Source organism: Vidua macroura, chromosome W (genome assembly GCF_024509145.1).
Source record: "Vidua macroura isolate BioBank_ID:100142 chromosome W, ASM2450914v1, whole genome shotgun sequence".
NCBI lineage: Eukaryota > Metazoa > Chordata > Aves > Passeriformes > Viduidae > Vidua > Vidua macroura.
In genome coordinates, this window is record NC_071610.1 from 2,968,860 (window position 1) to 2,990,929 (window position 22,070).

At 43.7% G+C, this 22,070-nt stretch overlaps 1 protein-coding gene across 6 annotated transcripts in view; it reads right to left on the minus strand.

Annotated features, from left to right (window-relative positions):
* Positions 1-5,784: 5,784 nt before the first annotated feature.
* The window catches only part of LOC128821393 (mothers against decapentaplegic homolog 4), a 31,874-nt gene continuing 15,588 nt past the window's right edge, over positions 5,785-22,070 (minus strand). Inside the window, exons 8-11 of one of the 6 annotated variants that reach the window (XM_054002386.1) lie at positions 17,889-18,072; positions 16,774-16,942; positions 15,483-15,621; positions 5,785-6,575 (exon numbers count right to left, since the gene is read on the minus strand). In XM_054002386.1, coding sequence (XP_053858361.1) covers positions 6,361-6,575; positions 15,483-15,621; positions 16,774-16,942; positions 17,889-18,072 — 707 coding nt within the window. In that variant the 3' untranslated portion in view covers positions 5,785-6,360. Of the gene's footprint in view, positions 6,576-9,224; positions 14,299-15,330; positions 15,410-15,480; positions 15,622-16,773; positions 16,943-17,888; positions 18,073-22,070 lie in introns of those variants that run through there. The other 5 variants (XM_054002387.1, XM_054002388.1, XR_008441094.1 and 2 more) reach the window with 5 other exon arrangements.

A 22,070-nucleotide genomic window follows, 5' to 3' on the forward strand; every position in this document is an offset into this window, starting at 1 on the left:
TGTTAATAGGCCCATCAATGTCTTGCCACATGACTCAGAGATAACACTCTCCAGGAGCCAGTTCTGTTTAACAGGTGATTAAGAACACACCTTGTGACTCAAAATAACATCAGCCCATTGTGAGATGTTCCGCCCAGGGAGAGAAGCTAGGCATTCCCACCTGGATAAATCCAGGAATTTCTAGACAGAAAGGCAGCCTTTCCACAGGTTTCCGAGAAGACACAGCAACCACATCTGCCACTCCAGGAGGACTGCAGCCACTCCAATTTGGACTGCTACCAGCACGCTGGCCAAAGGGGTGTCAGGTTGTATTCTGACTTTGTCAGTGGTCTTCCTTTTCTATCATTGCATGTATTTTTGTCTTTTTTTTCCTTTTCCCAATAAATTGTATTTCTGACTTGGAGTCTCTCACTGGTTTTGCTTTCAAACCAGAATAGAGACCCACTCTCGACATGCCTGATGGAAATCCCTCTGTCAGAAAAAGACTACCCATACACAGGTAAGAAACCTAACCTGGTGGACTCTTGGGATTGGTGGACAAGAACCCTCCCACATGCACCACAGGAACCCCAGGAATTGGACTTACTGGGGTACACAAAAGCTGCCTTCTGCGTTCAGTTTTTCTATAAGTCAATCAAACAAGAGCCTCAAGAGATAATCAGGAAAGATGTGTCACCAAATGACAAAAAATACATGACCGACTGGTGCAATTACACCAGCCTAACATGGTCCGAGTCCTCTCCATATCCCAAGGTGCTCCCTAAGGGAGTGTTTCTTATCTGTGGTGACAGAGTGTGGCCAGGGATCCCATCCAAGATTAAAGGGGGACCCTGTAGCCTTGGCCAGCTTACTACCCTGACACCCAACAAAACCCAAATTTTTGATTGGAAAAAGGAAAAACAATTGACCCACAAAAAGAGATCCTATACCCAATTTGACCCAAATTGTGATTCCCAAATTTACGATTGGAGTAAGTCAAAGAGGGTCGCTGTGTCCATTTTCCTACCATGGTACGCAGCAGCAAAGGCCCTCGGTGAGCTTTCTCACCTTGAGTGCTGGCTTAGTAAGCAGGCCAATGCCACGTCCGCTGAAATGAACAGGGCTAATGCCTTTATTAATGTTCAGCTCTTTATTAAAAAGATCAGCTGGGCAGGGGGCTCGACGCAGAGCTCGCCCCCGCGGTCGTAGCTTTCCCAGGCAGCCGAAAGGAAGGCGGCGTGCAGAGTCGGTCACTGGAGTCCCGAGCAGCAGCTGTCCTTTCTCCTTTCCTTGTGGCACACCAGTGGCCCGAGGATGAGGAGGCGTGGTGTGCAGAGTCTGTTGCTGAAGTCCAGAACAACAGCTGTCCCCGCTCCTTCCGTGGTGGCAGCACCAGGGCTCTGTCTCTATCTCCCTGCTTCTCAGAGCCTAATATAGTCTGTTCTCTCTTAGGTGATGGCGACGGTTAAAAGCCAGTCAGGGGATGTGTTTCCCTCTTCCTCAGCTAGGGCATTTATCTAGACTCCTCTATTGTGTTCAGTTTTTGATTTATATTCATTTTTATCTCCTAAAAATACTCCCATGATCCTAAGGGGTTTTTATTTGCATGTTAGTCCCAGAATGGCAGCGTGGAGGGGTGGGAGGCCAGGTAGTTTAGAGAAAACAAACAGAGCAATTAGCTAATTAGCATTTCAATATCGGTACTTAGCTAGAGTTAGTTGTTTTCTTTTAGTGTTGCTATGGGAACTCGGAAAGCCCTGCCCGTGTCTCTGGGGAACACCTGGAAACTGTTCATAACATCCGCCACACTGTCAGATCTTTTGGCGGACGAAGAAACCACCAGACATGCCACCTTACAAAATAGAGCAGCCATCGACTTCCTGTTACTCGCCCATGGCCATAGCTGTGAAGACTTTGAAGGACTGTGTTTTTTTAACCTTACCTCGAGAAGCACCTCCATACAAGCCAACATCAAGAAACTCCAATCACAAATACAAGACCTTAAGACTGAAAACCAGGCTGTGGATGCAATAAATAAGATACTTACACAATGCGGTGTTCATAGCTGGGTGGCCTCCATCCTAAGAGGACTGCTCTGGATTGTACTTATAATTTTTATTGTTTCCATTGCTCTAACTCTCTTCAAAAAGACCCTTGTGAAAACCTTGGGGGACATATATTTAATAAACAGACAAGGGGGAGATGTGGGATGTGCCCATAGGGAGAACAGTGTGGGAATGCCATGGGAAACTACAGTCATTTAGCATAAGGCATTTCCCCAGAGTCCTCTGCCCCCCAATGCAAATGAGCACATGCCCATCACCTGTCAGTTTATGGTTGTCATCTCCCCAAGTTCTGGAAAGTTCCCCGTTCTCGTTGCTCCTAATGGTTCCCTCTGTAAACCACTCCTTCCCTTTTCCCTCACTGGCCCAGTTTGTGTTACCCCATCCCTTACACCCTCTTCCCATTGGATCATTTGTACCCTAGTTACTCCTTCCCTCCCCAGTTATATACTCTGGCCCCTCCTTCCCCGGGGCTCTCGGAGTCTGCCTCACCTGAGTGTGGTTGTCCCCCTGCTCCTATTTCTGCTTCCCTACTCCTTCAATCAATCCTGAATAAACCCGCTCGGATTCCAGCAGCTCAAGAGTCCTTCCGTCTTCCTGGTGGGGATTTTAATTACGCTATCCAGGCACCTGTTGACCAGCTAACTGAGGGTTACCCTGTGGGACTCGTTCCGGGGTAGCCTATACTTTGTGGTCTACAGCATCTAGTTTGGCACATGCATGGACCATGTCTGTTAGCATTGGGTCACCTGGAAGAGCATCTATGATCTTCCGGCAATCACTGTTTGCATTGTCCCGAGCTAACTGCTTGCATAAAACCTTCCTCAAGATATCATCCTCAACCTGTTTCTCCAGGGCTGCTGCAAGTTTCTCAACAAATGGCAGAAAGGGTTCATCTGCCCCTTGAGTTATCGTCGCATATCGTGGTTTGGGAGAGGCCATTTCTATAGTTCTTAGCAATGCATTAAATCCTACCCTTTAACTCTGCTCAAGAACGGCAGGGTCCCAGGTAGCCTGAAGATCAGGATTGGAAAAGGCCTATTCTCTGAGGAGAACGTCCACTCCCACGTAAAACCTAGGATCTCCTTGAGGCAATTGCCTGTTGTCTGCTGCAATCCTTTCAGCGACCTGCCTCCAGTTGTCCAGAAAAACCCTAAATTGCACAGGCTGGAACAATATTTGAGCTATATGTTTAATATCAAATGGAGCAAGTGGGTCTGTGTTTAGCACTCTAAGAACCTGCATAACTTGTGCAGAGCCAAGGCCATATTTTACAACCTTATCTTGCAAATCTTGAACCACCCGCCAGGCAATCACATCATGCCTGTCAGCTTGTCCCGTATTTGGGACAGCTTTATACACGGGAAAAGCTCGAATCACTCTTTGTGGTTGAACATTGTCTTCCTGAACCACCTGTATCTCCTCCACAGATGCTGGATTAACTGTTTGACTGACATCCGTGGCCCCTTCCTGTGGAGGTTCTCAGTTCAGATGAAGAGAGAACAGAGAGAATTCTCTCAGGCTTCGGCCTGGGAAAGTTAGGAGAAAGAATTCAAACAATTATTATCTCTCTTTCTGTTCATGTTGTTTATAGTTATGTTCTTACAGAATGTGCTATTCATAGTTCACCAACAGAGTGAAAGGTTTTTACTTTGAGACCAATCATATTTCACCTCAGCGAGTCAGACTATAAAAGCACTCGCTACTTCTTAATAAATGCTCTTTTAGCCTTCTGAACCATGGAGTCATTTTGTCCGTCCCTGACTCAACAGCGTCACCTTCCCCCGGATCTGGTGTGGTGTCAGCTTCACAGCGTGGCATTCCCACCCTTTCTAGCAGGTTCCAATCTCCAGTCTCTTAATCTTGCATCTTAACTGCTTCCCAAAGGCGGCGAGGGTTCTTGGGGCACAAGGTCACCCGATAGGAGGGCAAAGTCCAGAGATTACTCAGGGACAATGTCGGTGCTGGCACTCTGCCACCAGGGCATGCCCCCGCCGGGGGGCTGGCCATTGGCATTCATCGCTGTCGCTGTCTCCATCCAGGGATGGGGAGGACAGTCTGCGGGCAGCAGGGGGTGGTGGGCTGGCCGAAGGCTCCGAAGTCAAGGGACCGACTGCAGACTGCGAAGCCGAGGGGCTGGTTACAAGCCCTGCTGTGGAGGGGCCGGCCGCCAGCGGTGCCGCGGCCGGGGGCCCAGTTGCAGATGGGGGCTACAGGCATGGCTGCCACCGGTGTGGGCTGTAATGGCAAAGCTGCAAAAGACATTAAGTCAACCCAGTCAGCCGCCATGCAGGCAGTAGGAGGAGGCAGTTGTTTTGCAACTAAAGGTGGGGGGGGCGAAAGGGAACACAGCTCCTGTTGTGTGATTTACCGATTGGAGAGATGCTGCTGGTGCCGCGGTCACTGTCGCTGTCGTCTGCACAGGCACCATGGAAAAGGGGGGGGAAGCTGGCGGGGGGTGTGACGTTGGCTGGAACAAATGCTCGTCGGCAGGCGCTGACGATGGGTGTGGCCAGTACATCTGCGCAGGCTCCATGGCTGACGACAAGGGACCTGACGGAGCGACTGGTCCGGCTGTGGTGACTGCCGCCGACGGAGGTGGTTCCGCCCTCACCTGCGGTGCGGGGAGGGAGAATCTGAGTCGGGAGCAGCAGCTCCTGCCGGCCGTGAAAGAGTCGGTCCCCGGCTTGCAGGGGGGGAAGGTGGGGCCGGCAGACGGGGTCAAGCGGCTTGTGGGGCAGCGCAAAGCTGTCTCGCTGGGCGAGGCGAGGCTGGCCGAAACACAGACATGTCCGCTGCATCCCGCGGAGTGGAGGCGGGCATCACTGGTGGCTGGAGCAGGGCCAGCTGTTGCAGCAGCTCGCCAGCCGCTCTTTGTGGGGCAGGGGAAAGCCGATCCACTGGGTGTGGCAGTGACAGTTCTGGCGCCGCCAGTGGTGGTGGAGGGGTCAAAAGCGGCATAAACCGGGAGGGGCCATCCCCTGGGTGCGGCCAGGACACGGCTATCGCATTCGGCAGTGCCAGTTTTGTGGGAGGAGGATACGTTAGTCTCACATAATCATAGGGATGAGGATATTTCGGTGGAACATAATCTCTAGGCGAGAGATAGGTTCCGCGGGGGTGTCCCCATGTCCCCTGCCGGTCCACGTGGTGCCGGAGAAAAGCCGGCAGTCGCCCGGCCTGCCGATCCTCCCCCCGGGGTGTTGACACCCCCAGAGGCAACATTGTTGCCCTCTGAGGCCCCCATTTCCAATTTGCTTTCCCTCTGGGTGTGGCCTCGGAAGACACGGGACAGGAGTCCCCATACAGGTAAAAGTCGAGGCGTGGTGGAATCCCCATTACCAACTTCTTCCATGAGCTGGTAGCCCAATGCCTCCCACAATTGCAGACTAAAAGCGGTCTTTATATCTACCAGAAACTCATGAGATTTGGCCCAGGCAAGCAGAGTGCAGAGCGACTCATCTGACACAGACTCCAATAAACGAAATCATATCCTTCCACACAGAAACGATCATGGGTGATTCCCCATCGTGAAAACACTGGCCCCCAAGCTCCAGCAAGAGGTACTGACTGAAATGAACAGGGCTAATGCCTTTATTAATGTTCAGCTCTTTATTAAAAAGATCAGCTGGGCAGGGGGCTCGACGCAGAGCTCGCCCCCGCAGTCGTAGCTTTCCCAGGCAGCCGAAAGGAAGGAGGCGTGCAGAGTCTGTCACTGGAGTCCAGAGCAGCAGCTGTCCTTTCTTCTCTCCTTGTGGCACACCGGTGGCCCGAGGATGAGGAGGCGTGGTGTGCAGAGTCTGTTGCTGAAGTCCAGAACAACAGCTGTCCCTGCTCCTTCCGTGGTGACAGCACCAGGGCTCTCTGTCCCTATCTCCCTGCTTCTCAGAGCCTAATATAGTCTGTTCTTTCTTAGGTGATGGCGACGGTTAAAAGTCAATCAGGGGATGTGTTTCCCTCTTCCTCAGCTAGGGCATTTGTCTAGACTCCTCTACTGTGTTCAGTTTTTGATTTATATTCATTTTTATCTCCTAAAAATACTCCCATGATCCTAAGGGGTTTTTATTTGCATGTTAGTCCCAGAATGGCAGCGTGGAGGGGTGGGAGGCCAGTTATCTCCAGGTAGTTTAGAGAAAACAAACAGAGCAATTAGCTAATTAGCATTTCAATATCGGTACTTAGCTAGAGTTAGTAGTTTTTTTAGTGGTGCCATGGGAACTAGGAAGGCCCTGCCTGCATCTCTGGGGAACACGTGGAAACTGTTCATAACACTGTCTGCTTTGCTGGGGAATTCGTTCCCGCCTGAGCTTTTAAGCTATCAGGGCAAAACTGCAATCCCAGTCCTTTCCAGGAGGATGTGGGGAAAGGTCGTTACCTCTCTGGAGGAACAGAGGTTGTCCAGACACGGATGGGCTGGACGGGTGCCGCGGGGTCCCGGCAGAGTTCTGGTGGGGGTCTGAGGCGTCCCTTCGTCTGTCCCGCGATCCACAAAGGGCTGACCAATGCAAATCACATCAGGGTCACCAGATATCACTATTGAGTAAGAAATGACACAGACTCATCAGAAGGCTGATTGGCATAACGTGCACACCATATATTTGGAACTGCTCCTTTTATAAGCTGTTCCAATCCAGGTAGATTTGATTGGTCATTCAGTTAATACATTTCACCTGATTGGCTAATTAACAAGACACCCTTCTTATAAACAATCTTTGAGAAAAACAAGAAAACAGAGAGTAGGAAAACAACACCTGCAGGTTGTTTATAATAATAAGCTATCATTGTTTATCTTCAACTCCCTAAAGTCTCTCAGGTCGATTCTGGGAAAACTTATCTAGTTTTCTCGCTCTCTGACCAGGCTGTCACATCCAGACGTATCCATTTTGGGGTTTGTTTTTTGTTTTGTGTCCAGGGTGGTTGCTGCCCCCCCCCCCCCCCAGTTCCCTGAGTATCATGATGCATGAGACCCCAAGATTCCTGTGAGAGTTGGGGTGAAGGGGGGGGTTGCTTCCTTCCAGTGGGGCGATTCGTTTCAGTGGCCACACGGCACGATCCCTCTGATGATATACTGTTGCCCTGTGGTTTTTGCCCAGTTTTATTTTTTCTTTTTCTTCGGCACTGTAACTGGAGTTTACTGGCCTGCTTCTCTGCTGCTTGGGAGCCCAGAGCCAGTGCATGCCATGCCGGGACCCAGGAGCACCCCATCCCCTAACGGGGCTGCCCCCTCTGCACAGCCCAACCTCTGGACCAGCCATTGCTGGTGAGCTACCCAGGGGAGTGATTCCCTGCCCAGCTCTGCTGTTTTCTGCCACTGCTTCAGGGCTTCTTGCTACATTTTAACCTGACATCTGGATACCCTGCAGCTTCTGGCATGGCCCTAGAGTCTCTGCTACACTTTGTCACCCTGGGTCTGCTTGACTCTGCCATTCTAGCTTGCTGCTTCTGAGGTTCCTGCTACAGCCCATTTCACCATCTGGAGGGGCATTGAGACTGCCCCTGGGGGTTTGTAAAGGAAGTCCCTTTTCTATCTCTTCCACCAGCTCGTCTGCCATTATTGTGTGGAGGGATGGCTGAGCTCATCTCAGGGTCTGGGTGTTGAGATGACCCCGAGAATGTAAAAGTCCTTGTTTCCCAGCCCGTGTAGCCAAAGAAGAAGTCTGAATGCGTAGGGTCGGCTTCTCAAGGTTGTTTATTTTCTCTTATCTATAACATTGTTTCTCTGACCTGCTGACCTCTGTCTAGCAAGTCGGCCATGGCATTCTGTCTGCCCTCTAGGGCGGTGTTTACATTTTATACTAAAAACTACGTGTACTATGTTTACAATAATGTGCCAATATCTATCATTTATGCTGGACAGTGTGTCTCTACCTTAAACCAATAGAAAAGTGTCACCATCACACCAAGACATGGAGGACAAGAAGAAGGAGAAGAAGGTCAGGACACACCCAAATCCCTCCATCTTGTCCCCTTGAACCCCATTCTAAAAAGCCCCAAAATTCTACTTTTTCACCCTGTGTTAATTCAACTATTACACTACTCAAACCCTTGTGGCTTGTAATTCCTCATACAAAGTTGGCAGTTTTTTCCATGGGCTAAAATCGAAGCCACAGGTGTTTTTGACTTCATGCCAAGGTCTCCGAGCCCCCTGCCAGGGTCTCGAGACAGCCAGGGCAGCAAGAGGGATGTCCTGGATTCCCACAAGCTCACACCACAGCGCCCCCTGCAGATGTGGGGGAGTCATCGCACCTGCCCTGCCCAGCCAGGAGCCACCAGCATCCCTGCCAGCTGTGACCATAACTGCACCAAAGGGGAAAGTGCCTGACAGCTGAGAGAAGGCTGTTACTGGGTTTCTGTTTTTGTTTGTTGTTCCTGCCATTGTTGTTGTTTGTTTGCCTTGTTATACACACATATATAAGTAAAGAACTGTTATTCCTTTTCCAATATCTTTGCCTGAAAGCGCCTTAATTTCAAAATTATAATAATTTGGAGGGAAGGGGGTAATATTTTCCATTTCCAAGGGAAGTTCCCGCCTTCCTTGGCAGACACCTGTCTTTTAAACTAAGACAGTTGGTGTATGTTTTTTCCCTTTCTCTCCCCCTGGGATGCAGCTGCTTATGAAGATGAGGAGACACAGCATTACAGACACATCACCTGCCTCCTGCTTTATTCCTACATTGCATGACTTGTGGTGGTTGGTATTTGATTCATTTATTGGGAAGAGTTCTGCAGCCTGACTGCAGGAGCAGGTGGAGTAGAGCTCCTGTGCAACTTTTAACATGGGATGGCAATCACTCACCCACACCTGGCACTCATTCTGATCTCTGGTCCTTCCTCTGAGACCCACACACAGCTTGGCTGGTGGCTTAAATGAAGCAATTTTCATTAACATGAACACCCACAGAACTGTTGTGCCCCACCAGCTTAAGGCAGACTGGTATCTGCACACCTGCAGGCACCCAGAGACATTTCTACACTGGAAACTGACCTTGGCTTTGGGTTTGATACTTGTTGTACCCAAGTATCTGACATGGGACTCCGAGGAGGGACCCTCTGGAACCACAGCTCTGCTCCAGCAAGCGCCCCTAGCCCTGACACAGTTCAAGACCGCGAGCTAGCAGCTCCGATAGCTGACCAGAAACAGGATAAAAGCTCTCCACTGAGTGAAATAAAGAAGCCAAAGACTAGATTCTTTACCTTTTTTAATCAAAAACATACTCTGTAACAGAATTTCAGGAAAGGTAACTACAGTATATTATCCACAAACTAGGTTGAATGAAAAACATACAGTAAGCTACAAAGGAACTACTGGGAGTTCTGTTGACCGCTTATCAAAAGGCAATGGCTGAAAGAAGAAATGCTTAACTAGGCTTTCATGCTCAAAAAAACCCCTCTCACATCAGGTTTTGGATTGTGGGTACCTCACAGCTCTCAATCCAGCTGAATCACTTTGTCCTGCTACAAAACTTCACCAGAAAGACACAGAAAAAGGTACAGGAGCAAGAAAGTGCTATGTGGTTTTGGTGAACTTATACGAGTCCTGCAAATTTAGGAGCGATGTATCACTCAAAAGGCACAACAGCAGCCAACAGTGTCAAAACCTCTTGAGGTATTGTTGACAGTAGTTCTGCTTTCACGAGGTCTCACCAAGTGAAATTTTCACGCTGCTGAAAAGTCAAGTCAGTTCTTGGGGATGTCAGCAGCATCATGTGCAGCAGCTTTGGGTCAGCATGGTCACACACCTTAGATAATTTTCAGAAACACACAATCAAGAAGAGTGTTTTGCAAGTGAATGACACAATAAAAGGAGATGTTCAGCATCCAGCTCCTAGGGCTGGTGGAGAAGCACTTTCCATTTTTGTTTCCCTGTCCAGGACCAAAGTGCATCAGAGGTTAAAAGCATGAGCACAAAGCTGGTTCACACACATGCCTATGACAGGCAACTTGCAAATCTCAGTCCCAAGAACAATGCCATGGTCCTCAAAAACCTGATACCAGTCATGGAAATACTCCTGTTATCAGCAGGACCAGGCAAGACCATAGCTTTTAAAGTCTTTCAAAAACCAAAAGAAAGTAACCTCTCCAAAACTGCATCCTTAAAAATACCTGACAACTAAGCATCTTAGAATTTTATAGAGCAGATGTTAATTAGCATGGGGCCTGAGAGGAAGGAGGGGAGGAAAGAGGATTTCTTAAATGAAGTCTGAATCCCACTTAGATGAAGATCCGTGTGTCTGTCTTTAACTGGCTGCATTAAAGTGACCAGCAAACCCAGTCACTGTGTAACAGAGTAAAAATGAAAATTGAGGAGACAGTTCTTTCTAAAGCACTTACTCTTCAAAGAAGAGATTAAAGATGCCTCAATAAAGACCACTATCAAGACATAACATTTGAACGGTTTACAGGCAGAAGCCCCTCCTATATACACTGGTATACGAATTTTGTAATGGTTCCTAATAAAAGAACAGAGGCAGTTGTTCCTGAGCCACACAGAGAGAATGCTGTCATCAGAAGTGTTACGAGAAGATGGTCTCAAAGGTAAGGCACAGGAGTTGGACACAGGTTCAATGAGTACTGCTGCTACAGACCTCCTTGGTGACTGGGGGAGACCATTGTCTTGTTTGCAGTATAGGTCCCTCCCTAGAAAGCAGAAGGGTACTTCTCAGGTCTTCAGTAGGCCAGAGCTGTAAACAAAGTGGTTTATATCACAGCCAGGAGCTCCAGGTCTCTGAGCACATCATTCTCATCAAGTCCAGAAAAGTGATGAAAGGAACAACCACTTTCAACCACCACTGTTTAGCGGTTATGCCTCCTTCCAAGGGATTCCTGTAGAATTAAGTATTAACCATTCCAGAGAAAAGCTTTTCTCTCCTACATCTCTACCATGTTAACCTTAAATGCCCTAGCTTTCAAAACTAACAGTAACACAGATAAAGCAATCTAAACCTTCTGGTGTTAATCCCAGCTCACCAGTACATGAAGTGAAATTACATAGTATTCCAGCACAATGTGTTTTTTGAGGAGCACATAATCAAGGGTGAGAAACACAGAGGTAATTGCTTCATTGAAAGAACTAAGCAGAGCAGACATGGGAACAGGATTGCAAGCAGGAGATTGCTAGCTGAAAAAATACTTGCTGAATTTGAAACATTCAGAGCTGAAGGAGACACAATTTTGGCATCCTTGACATTCCTGCCTGCTGCATGTATAGGGGTCATCATGGCTATCAAGTAGCTGTAGCTCTTCTTCAACTCTCAGAAAAAGACAAATGCAAGACTCAAAAGATTCAGTGTGCAGCCACTGAAGGGCTTCTAATCCATTATGCACTACCTTTTATGCCTTGTCATAAAAGTACAAAAAATTAAGTTAAATGCATATTAAGAAATAAGAATGAGATTCTCTCATTTTGACCTTTTACACTTACAACAGCATCTTATCAGAAACTGCCTGGTGGAGAAGATGAATGCCTTTTCAGTATTTGTACTGCCTCATACAATGCTCAGATTTCTCCTGACGTGGAGCCTGCAATTGCTTGTTTCTGATAAACTCATCTGACATTATTTTGTTGTTCTATTCCAAACAGTTTGGGCCATCTAAATACTACACTGTAGGTGCAGACTTAAGGAGACTTGCAAAACATCTGCAAAGAAAACTAATCTTAAAAGTTGAATTATTTCAGACCATAGTACAGGCAAATACACCAACAGGTGGAAGTAATCTTTCACTATTTTACCAAAGTTTGGCACAATCAAAGCAGAAGCAACTGGTACAGAAAGTTGTCTGTGAAGCAGTCATATACAGATCAGTCATCCACCAAGAAAAACACCTTGCAAAGCCACAAAGTTAAATAGGGAGTAAGCTCATGGACTCCTAATCAAACGAACAGCCTGTTATAAACAATTAATCAGGCAGAAGAGGTTACATACTTTCCAAACACTGAGGCACCTTGAACCCAGCAGTAAGCTCAGGACAGATAATCTAATAGGAAGGCTGGCAAGAAAAACATGTAGTCAGGCTTTTAATTTCTTCCCCCAAATCAAGGTTTCCGTTGTGGCTGAAGCGTAACCAAGCTGCCGGTTAATAAGCTTCTCTGAGGATGTGGTCTGAATCCTCTACTGAGAGTGTTCCTTGAGACTGTGAAACAGCTTGCTTTGCAGACAAAATACATCACTTGTGAGAGAAAGAAAAATGGAAAAGGTTTTAAACTAAAGGCCATGAGGAAAGCAAACACTATTTTCCCATACATCAAGAAGTTGCCACATAAGTGAAAAGAAAAAGTGATCTCATTAGAAGTTAGTCTGAAGAAGACAGCACTGTTAGTGAAAATACAGAGATAATGGATCAATTTCTGGCCATTACTCCCAGATCATCTGTCTTCTGTACTTCCACACCTAAGAGAAACAATGACTGCTGACTTCATAAGAATTCCAGCATATGGGAGAAGCAATAACTAAACACTGTGTCACAGCCCTCTACAGATTCCTGAAACTATGCAAGAAACTTGTCCAAAAGCTTTTGAATAATCTCTTCCAAGACTTCTGCTTCTGTTAACCACTCCAGCTGTGCTGCCAGGTCAGCTCAGCACAGCAGGCAGACTGATCCTGCAGCACTTGAAGGACTTCAGTGTATGTCCTTCTAAGCCTGTTTAATTGAGCTCCAACTCCCTACACACATGCTAAAAAAGAAGGAATTCCTGCTCTCTCTCCATACCCCATCAAACAGTCAAAAAGATATATCCTCAGGACATGCTTTTATTAAGAAGCAGTGGAAGTAAGAAAAGTTGGACTTGTTCCTGGCAAATTTAAACCAACAAAAATTCCTACCACTATTGGCTGCTGCAGGTTTTGCAAAGGAAAGGAATCCATCGCTCAAGATCAATGGTTTCAAGATGCAGAATTACATTATATAAGCAAACTAAATTTATAAAAATCAGGCTTTTCATAATTTTATTTATACTATTAGCTAGAGAGAAAGCATACACATTGTATCTGTCACACAGACAATACATTAGCAGTTTTTTTTACTATAAATTCTCTATACAAAGTCATTGCCAATTGATACGGTCATTGATGGCATAGGGCTTAAAATAACCAAAAGCTATAAAAACAAGTTTGCCATCTTGCCCTGAGTGGAAATGGTGAACAGATACAAAAACTGAACACTGATGCAATATTATACATGATTTAATGGTATATGCAAGTAAAAAGAGTGATGCAACTTCTTTAAATGCCTGCCAAATTTTAGTTGAGTAAAATCATAGAAGTCAGTAGTAATTATGGAAATATGATCCTTCCATTAGGTGCTTGTTATGCAATTTCAGTGGCAACTTTGCAGACTAGGTATTTCATGTTATTTGAGTGTCAGCACTGAAAGTATCCATTACCTTTAGTGTTTTAAAATTCACCTGTCTATATAAATAAAAATCTAAGATATCTTTTTTAAAAAACTAGTGAAGGAAAAGCCACATTTTTTTCCTTGCTATTTTTAATCAGTGCCAACAACATATGTCTCAACTCCTCACTTTTTGGCAGCCTCTATGTTTTAATCTGGAAAAATCATAACAAGATTGTAAAAAAAATAAAGAAGTCTTCTGTTAACTATTGTTCCCTAAAAAGAACATCACAAATCAGCTGGAACTTTAAAGTTGCTACAAGGTAAATGTTTGTAACTAGTAGAAGGACTTTTCAGATATAAATATATATATAATATATATTCTGCATACAAAAGGCTCCTGTGAGACTTATCACCAAGATACCATAATAGAGAAGGAAAGTTTCAAAGGGAACAAACCAAATACTATAAAGTCTCTATAAGGTGCTTACCTTTCACCTTAAGCCCTGCATTATGACAAGTTCTGAAAATAACTGAAATCCAAATGTTTAATTTCTTTCTGCTTAGAGCAAGATGGCAAACACATTTTTAAAACCTGGGTTTAAAAGATTAAGTAGAACAAAAGTAAATTATATCTTCAGGTTATAAACAGTACTGTATTTTACAATCCATCACCCTCACAATATAATGGCCTGTAGCAATGCAGCAGAGGGATCTCAGTCTAAAGGCTGTGGGTCTGCAATAGGCATTGTATGAAGTACTTCATCTAGAAGCTGGAGGGCACGGTGTAAGTGAATTTCAATCCAGCATGGTGTCTCTTTGATGCTCTGCCTTGGGTAATCAGGTCCCCAACCTTTTACAAAACTCATCCTGAGTATGCATAAGCGTCGAAGGTCATCTACACCAATTCCAGCAGCAGCTGACAAACCTAAACAGAAGTTTCAAGTAAGTGTTCAGACATGTTCTTCTATCATCTGTTTGTTTAGCCATTCCTGTTTGCTTGTCTTTTGCTTCACATACAATTCCCTCTCACCACAGCCAAGGCCAGTCCATATTTCTAGATCTCTGCTATAATGAATGCAGCAATTAATTTGCGTTTCTTACAATTAAATTTTTTTTCATCATTCTGCAATCTTGGAAGGGTGCTGAAATATAAAACTCTATAATAAAGCAGATAGGATGACACCCAATGTCTTACGTGATACAATACATGTAACCCTTATGTAGAAGTAAAAATACACTTATTCTTGATGTTTGCCAAATGCTGTATTTTCAGCACAGGAAATCAGACTGACCACCTGCAGGAAGCTGGATTAACAAACAACACTACTTACATGTAATAAAAAGATGAATACTGCTGGCAAACTTCAAATCGCCAAGTATGGCTAAGACAAAAGTTAAACACATTTCCTTAAGATGCCTTCAGCAATTTGTAAGATAGCTGGAAAGAACCATGTGGCAATACAAGGAATACAGAAAACACTATGGCACATAAAGCAGCCTGAGACATGTAAGTACTTACACTTTTAAAAGGACTTAGGTACAATTTCAAGAATCTAGAATTTAGTAACTAAGAAAACTCTAGCCCAGAATAACTTTAAAAAACAAACTAACAAAAACAACCCAACCACAAAAAAACCCACCCTCACACTCTCTTCTTCCTCTTCTCAGGGATCTTAATTTTTCCTAAACATAGTCAAGGACTTTGTTGCCAAGTAATCCCTATTGTTTTGAGTAATATTTTTATGAGCTTGGATCCAAGCAGCCAAAAGTATCTCTGTTTAAAGTAATAGAGTTATGCTATTTGACCTTGTACATAACATGCTTTCTGTCATACTGCAACACTTCTTGCAGTACAATAAGCAGCCACTTCCATATCCAACATTCCCTGAAGACCACAGAGTGAAAAATGGTACGTGGAACGGGTACAAAGTGAATGAATACAGACTTACCAAAATGCCATCCCAGCCCTACCTTACCCCACTCCTGCTATTTCATTCCAAGTCTGTCTGTACTGTTGCAGGGGCAGTGGGCGGGTGCTGTTATGAGGGAAAGCTGTGTTATTTGTTTTCAGGTAAGGAAAAAAGGAAACCAAGAAGTTAATGCACTTACTAATGGCTGGGGCTATTCCACCTACTGATCCTGGTCCGGGGATGTTTCCTGCTACTGCTGCAGCTTGAGCAGCAGCAGCAGCTTGGGCTGTGGCAGCCTGCTGTTGCATCTGACGATGACACTGGCGTAAATCAAACACCTTTAAAAAAATAATAATATTGAACTATTAGATTTACCAAAAGCAATAAAGAAAATAATTTCTCAACTCCCAGCCCAAATAATCTGGACCTCTCTACTCTCCCAAAGCAACTTGTACAATCTCTCCATACACTTGGGTAAAAGCAAACCTTCCCTAACTCGTTTAATTTCTAACAGAAATAATCCATTAAAGCTGATTCTTAGAGACTCTTCTTATATGACATTACTGCCACTACCAGAACTTGGCTGAACTGAGCAGGCTACAGAAGTATCATGTGTGGGACTGACTGCAAGATCAAAGTGTGAAGGATACTACAGACTGATAAAATCCTAACTTTTAAATCCCAGTATTTCCAGAAATTAGGCATATAAAAATGGATGCCAACAAGTCCATTTTAACTTTGTCAGACTTTATTCTTCATTGTTTTACTGAAATGTGTTAGCCTATTTAAAAGAAATACCAATAATTGACAGGTCTGAAGTTTTAGCAGCTAGGTTTCAGGTTGGTGGTATTTTATATCTTTGTGATCAGGTTTAGCACTAATATATATACACAGGAACTCTGTTCTCATACTAGAAAGCTTGTTAAAAAAAATCAATGTAAACTTCAAGCAGTTTAATTAAAAAATGTACTTTTACAAGTGTGACTTGTCCTTAATAAAGTTTCAAGTATGGCAGAGGCACATCTAAGTAAGAACATCCTCAAAATAATTTGTTTCCATGCAATGTTCTGTGACCTCTGGATCACTTCATGTTCATAACACTAACATGCACTTTAACATACACTTCTACTGCATTTATACCTAACTTCCCAACTTTTCTTGTTTTGGAGAGAGAAAGTAAAGAAACAGATAACCTATGCTAAAAAGTTTAGTAGCAATTAATTTAAACCTGTAAGGCTAAAAATACAAAAAACTGCTATCAAGATTGCTTGTGACAAAATACAAAATTAGTTACTTTCATAGTATCTAGATGACACTTTCAGTTTAGTCAGTTTTAAAAGTCATCTTAAGTGACTTGTCAAATGGAAATTTTTAGGGTTTTTCAAAGCCAAGTTACATTTATTTCATTGTCTCATAGCTTCTCTAACATTTACAAGACTCAAATACATGCTATTTCCCCTACAATTTTCATCTAGGAACATCAAACCAACCTTTATATATGCACTTGGGTAAATCTTGTGAACTGCATCCCCTGGTGCACGCCCTGCTTCTCTATCCAGGTAGTAACTCTGAACGAAGACTGCATGGTCACTGAGGCATCTAACCCACACATCACCTTCTCCTTTGCACTCCAACTGCACCCCTTTACCTATGTGCAACCTTAAAATAAAAACAGATCCAATGCATCTGTGTATACATACTATAAATAAGACCTTTCCTAAATAAACCATAAACAGTTCTCCAGCACTCTGCTCATAGAAGGACTTGAAATTGTAGTTATTATCTTAGGTGTAAGTTAGCATTTGTTATGCAAAATCTGTAAATTAAAAAAAAAATAAATCTGTAATACCATGTAAAGATCTATGGGAAACACAGAATGCAGAAGCAATGATATTTGAGTTGCAACTACCTCAGTCATTAACAATACAGAGTTGGGATACCAAACACACTCAGTTCTGTTCAGAAGTGCAAAATCCCACAAGTATTCTAGAATAGAAAGTCAATCGAGTACATATACAAAGCAACATTTTAATGCAGAACTGTATGTTTGTTTGGATCACATTATAGCAAACTAGCATTTTGATTGTCACAAGGCAACATTTCTGAAGACATGGAATAATTTTCTTCCTTTTAGTTTCAAAGGAGTGGAAAAAAATTTGAAAGATTGCTTCAGTTCCACATCAAAGCATAGCATGTGCATGGTGAGAATGAATGAAAATCCAACTAGCTCTCTATCAACCTTCCTTTGCTCCTTTGACAAATCTGTATATTGCAGTTATTCTCACATCACTCTCTAGTGTGAAGAACTAATATTCAGTTTGCATATATAATGACACGAGTTGCCAATTTTATCCTTGAAGGCACAGCCTTTGAAAGCAATGAAAAGCAACATGCTACTACTGCAAAGCTCTGAAGGGCTTTGTCACACAGTTCACATTTTGAATGTGTTACAGGAGCAGCCTAGAAAAATTTACTCTGGTATAGTTAATTCAGTTCAAAGAAACATACCATACTTGTGATTTCAAAAGAGAGGCACACACTGAAGGCAAACCAAAATATTTTCAAATACCACAGACATCTGGAGATTTTGGGATCGGCAGAATACCTTGCCCTCTCAATGGCTTCTGTTCTATGCACGTTGGAAAGCTGGCCCAGGCAAAAACGGTCTCCTCCAGAAGGATCCACATATCCATCAACAGTAACAATTGGACAGCTTGAAGGGACCTTAAACGTTTCCCCGACTTGCACATCCATTTCAAAATATGCAATTGAGCACCAATATTCTGGAGCTAAAGAATATATACAATTAACTGACTGAAAGGTGCAAAAAACCCCAACAAACCCATTCAGATAATCAATCAAGACTTCTGCAACTGCATTTGTCATTCAGACTAAGAGTGCACATTCATATAAGGAAGTTCAGATAGACAAAGACACATCTACTAGCACAGAAAATTACTACATACTACAGCAAACATGGACTTGTCTTTTTTATTAAAGCACACATCAATGTGTAGAAGCCTGGGCAGTAAGGAGTTAATGCACTGCTATGCCTCAAACACTGATGACCATTCAAGCAGGCAAGCTAGAACATGATGTGCCTTGGAAAGGGGGGCCTTATGAAGGTACAGCAGCACCTTTCTGGAGCAAATTTTCCTGTTCAGGTCCATGGTGACAACACAACATACAGTGGAAGCTCAGAAGTGGGATCAAGGAGCAGGCAAGACCAATAGAGGGGAATCGAGACCACCAAAGGAACTTCAAATCCCCCGACTAATTTCCAGAAAGATTCAGAAGAACAGACTGCACATGCTAACTCACTTACATGAAGAGGGAGGAACTTAATCCCAGGGCAGGGAAAAACTACCTATAAGAAGGTACCCCCACAGAGCCTAGGTGGCATCCCCAGGACTCCCTGTCATCTGTATTGATGCTGGACCCAGGACTGATGATCCCCTTTCCTCCCTTTCTGATCTCCCTTTCATTTTTCTATTTTTTCCCCTCTTTATTTTTATTATATTGTTATTATTAGCATCATCATCATTATTAAGGGGAAAAATATATACCAATTTCCATGCAGAGTACATAGTTTACTAATAAAACTTTGTGAGGGTTTTTTGGACCCTTTTGGCTTTTGCCATTCTTTTCTGACCACAGGCATCTACAAACATTGGGTGCTCCTTTCCGTGTAGGGGTGGGACACAACATAATGCTAGGGCTTTTTGTAGATTTTACAAATCTTTGTACAGTTTATAGTTCCAGTAAGATTTTGTAAGCCATCTGCATTCTTGCACTATATGACTATAGCTTTAGCATACAGAAGTAATAGATATATATGCCTATTCATGGCTAGGCTAGCAGAAACTAACTTTGAAACAGATCTGGCTTAAGATAGGAGTAATTGCCTCCTATCCTAATTGAAGTCAGTTTTCTCTATCCTCCCTGCAAAGCAAAACAGATTTGCAAAGCAGAGCAACTGGAGAAAAAGCAAAGATCACATAGTGACCTTGTCTGCACACAGTCAGGTACGGGCTAAAACAAGGAAGTATTAAGCAAGGGAGCAGAACAAAATGGCATGTTTTAATAGCCAAGTGGTGCCTTTTAACTCCTACTATTTAAAAAATTTGCTATGAAAGAAAGATGGCAGTTGGAAGGAGCTACTATGTTGCTTTGGTTTGATAAGGAAGTGAGTTTTTTTCAGGAAGTTGGGGTTAAACTAATTAGTAATTAGATTCAGATATTGATGTTTAAAGTGACTACTGAAGGCATTAGACGTGCCTCTGAGAACACAGGGGATTAAAAGCAGAAAACTCCCAAGAGAATTCTCTCTTTAGTTCCAGTCAGCAGAAGAGTGTAGACCTCCCCTGCCCAGCCACAGGCTGGGCGGGGGAGTGGAAGCCATGCAGCCTAAGAGAGGTAGGCCCAGGGTGTGAAAAGACTAGAACCGGGTCGGCCCCTGCAGACAGAAGAGTAGAGAGAAACTGAGATGTCTTTGCTCCCCGCCCCAGAGGGAGAGAGAGAGAGAGAGACAGGCAGAGCCACCTGAAAATTTAATATCATGTGCCAGCAGTATGCCGGCAGAGGAGAAGGAGAAGGGAGGGGGGGAAGGTGCCTGGCCATGAGAGTTCTGAGCAAGCCAAAATTTCAGCCCTTCTTAAACAATAAAAACTTTGTAAAACATTAATCCTCCTTAATCTGAAAGAAAAAAAGACAGCCTAGAGCCCAAAATGTCAAAAAAAGATAGAGAAAGAATCCCAAATAAATAGAAATAATAGAGTGACTTTTAGCTAAACTTTTCTTATATAACCATAAACTAAACCAATTTCTCCTGCAACAAAGACTACATTTTTAAGAAGATGTAATAGTTAGAGCCAAAAAAGTGACCTGCTGCAGTAACACCAAAAAAGTAACAAAAGTAAAGTAAAGAAAAAAAATTTAAAAACTGTAATAGTGCCCTCTGTCTTCAAAAAAGAAAATCTCTATTCTCAAGACCCTCAGCCCCAGGGGAGGAGAAAATAAGAAAAACTGTTATCCCAAAATAAAAAACTGTTATTCTTTAATCCTTAACAAAACATCCTTATAAAGAACCCTATAAACAGTTTCAGTCCATACACAGTAGTAAAAACACGATAACATAAAAAAAAGTATCACAATAACAAATTATCTCCAAACAGTTACCATATATAACATAAAACCACAAAAAATTACAATTGTGTTTCCTAAAAGTCTATAATACAAAAAAATCTCCTCTCTCCCCTAATAAACTAAATATTAATTATCTAAAAAGTAGTAACTTAATTAAAAGTCTAAATTTTATCTCACTATATTTTATTAAAAATTAAATAAAAAGAAAAATATCTTTAAAAATTCATTCTAAATTCAGTGTATATCTTTTATTATAGTAATAAGTTAATATTTTTTTTTCCTTTATTTCTAAACTCAAACCTGCTCTACTCTATCCCTAATCACATCTCACAACACTCATTTAAAAAAGTATATTTTCATAAAAACACTAACACTACACCAACATCAAACCATAACATATGTCTACCTGGACTTCAGCAAAGCCTTTGATACTGTCTCCCATAGCATATTCCTGGAAAAGCTGGCAGCCCATGGCTTGGACAGGTACACTCCTCGCTGGGTTAAAAACTGTCTGGATGGCTAGGCCCTAAGCATGGTGGTAAATGGTGCCACATTCACTTGGCAGACAGTGACTAGTGGGGTTCCCCAGGGCTCAGTATTGGGGCCAGCCCTGTTTAATATCTTTATTGATGATCTGGAAGAGGGGATCGAGTGTACCCTCAGTAAGTTCACAAACAACACTAAGTTGGGTGGGAGTGTTGATCTGCTGGAGGACAGGAAGGCTCTGCAGAGGGATCTGGACAGGCTGGATCGATGGGCCAAGGCCAACGGTATGAGGTTCAATATGGCCAAGTGCCGGGTGGGTCCTGCACTTCAGTTACAACAACCCCATGCAGTACTACAGGCTCGAAGAAGAGTGGAGTGGTTGGAAAGCTGTCTGACAGAAAAGGACCTTGGGGTGTTGGTTGACAGCTAGCTGAACATGAGCCAGCAATGTGCCCATGTGGCCAAAAAGGCCAATGGCATCCTGGCCAGTATCAGGAATAGTTTGGGCAGCAGGACCAGGGAAGTGATTGTCCCTCTGTACTCAGCACTGGTGAGGACACACCTCAAATCCTGTGTCCAGTTCTGGGCCCCTGACTGCAAGAAAGACATTGCGGTGCTGGAGTTTGTCCAGAGAAGAGCAACAGAGTTGGTGAAGGGTCTGGAGCACAAGTCCTATGAGGAGCAGCTGAGGGCTCTGGAGATGTTTAGCCTGGAGAAAAGGAGGCTCAGGGGAGACCTCGCTCTCTACAACTACCTGAAAGGAGGTTTTAGACAGGCGGAGGTCAGTATCTTCTCTCAAATAACAGGTGATAGGACAAGAGGAAATTGCCTCAAGTTGTGCCAGGGGAGGTTTAGATTGGATATTAGGGAAAATTTCTTCACTGAAAGGGTGGTTAAGCATTGGAATGGGACGTCCGGGGAGGTGGTGGAGTCACAATCCCTGAAAGCATTCAAGAAATGACTGGACATATTTAGTGCAGTAGGACCTAAACACAACAGCCTGATAAGCCAACAGGAAGAAGAGCTCTTCCTGTGCTGTAAGTGGTACTCATTCATTATAAACAGCAGCACCCAACAGTACACCTATTTGCCTCAAGAAACTGTTCTGGTTTTATTAGAAAACAATAAACAAAGGTGCCTAAATTACTTTAAGTTT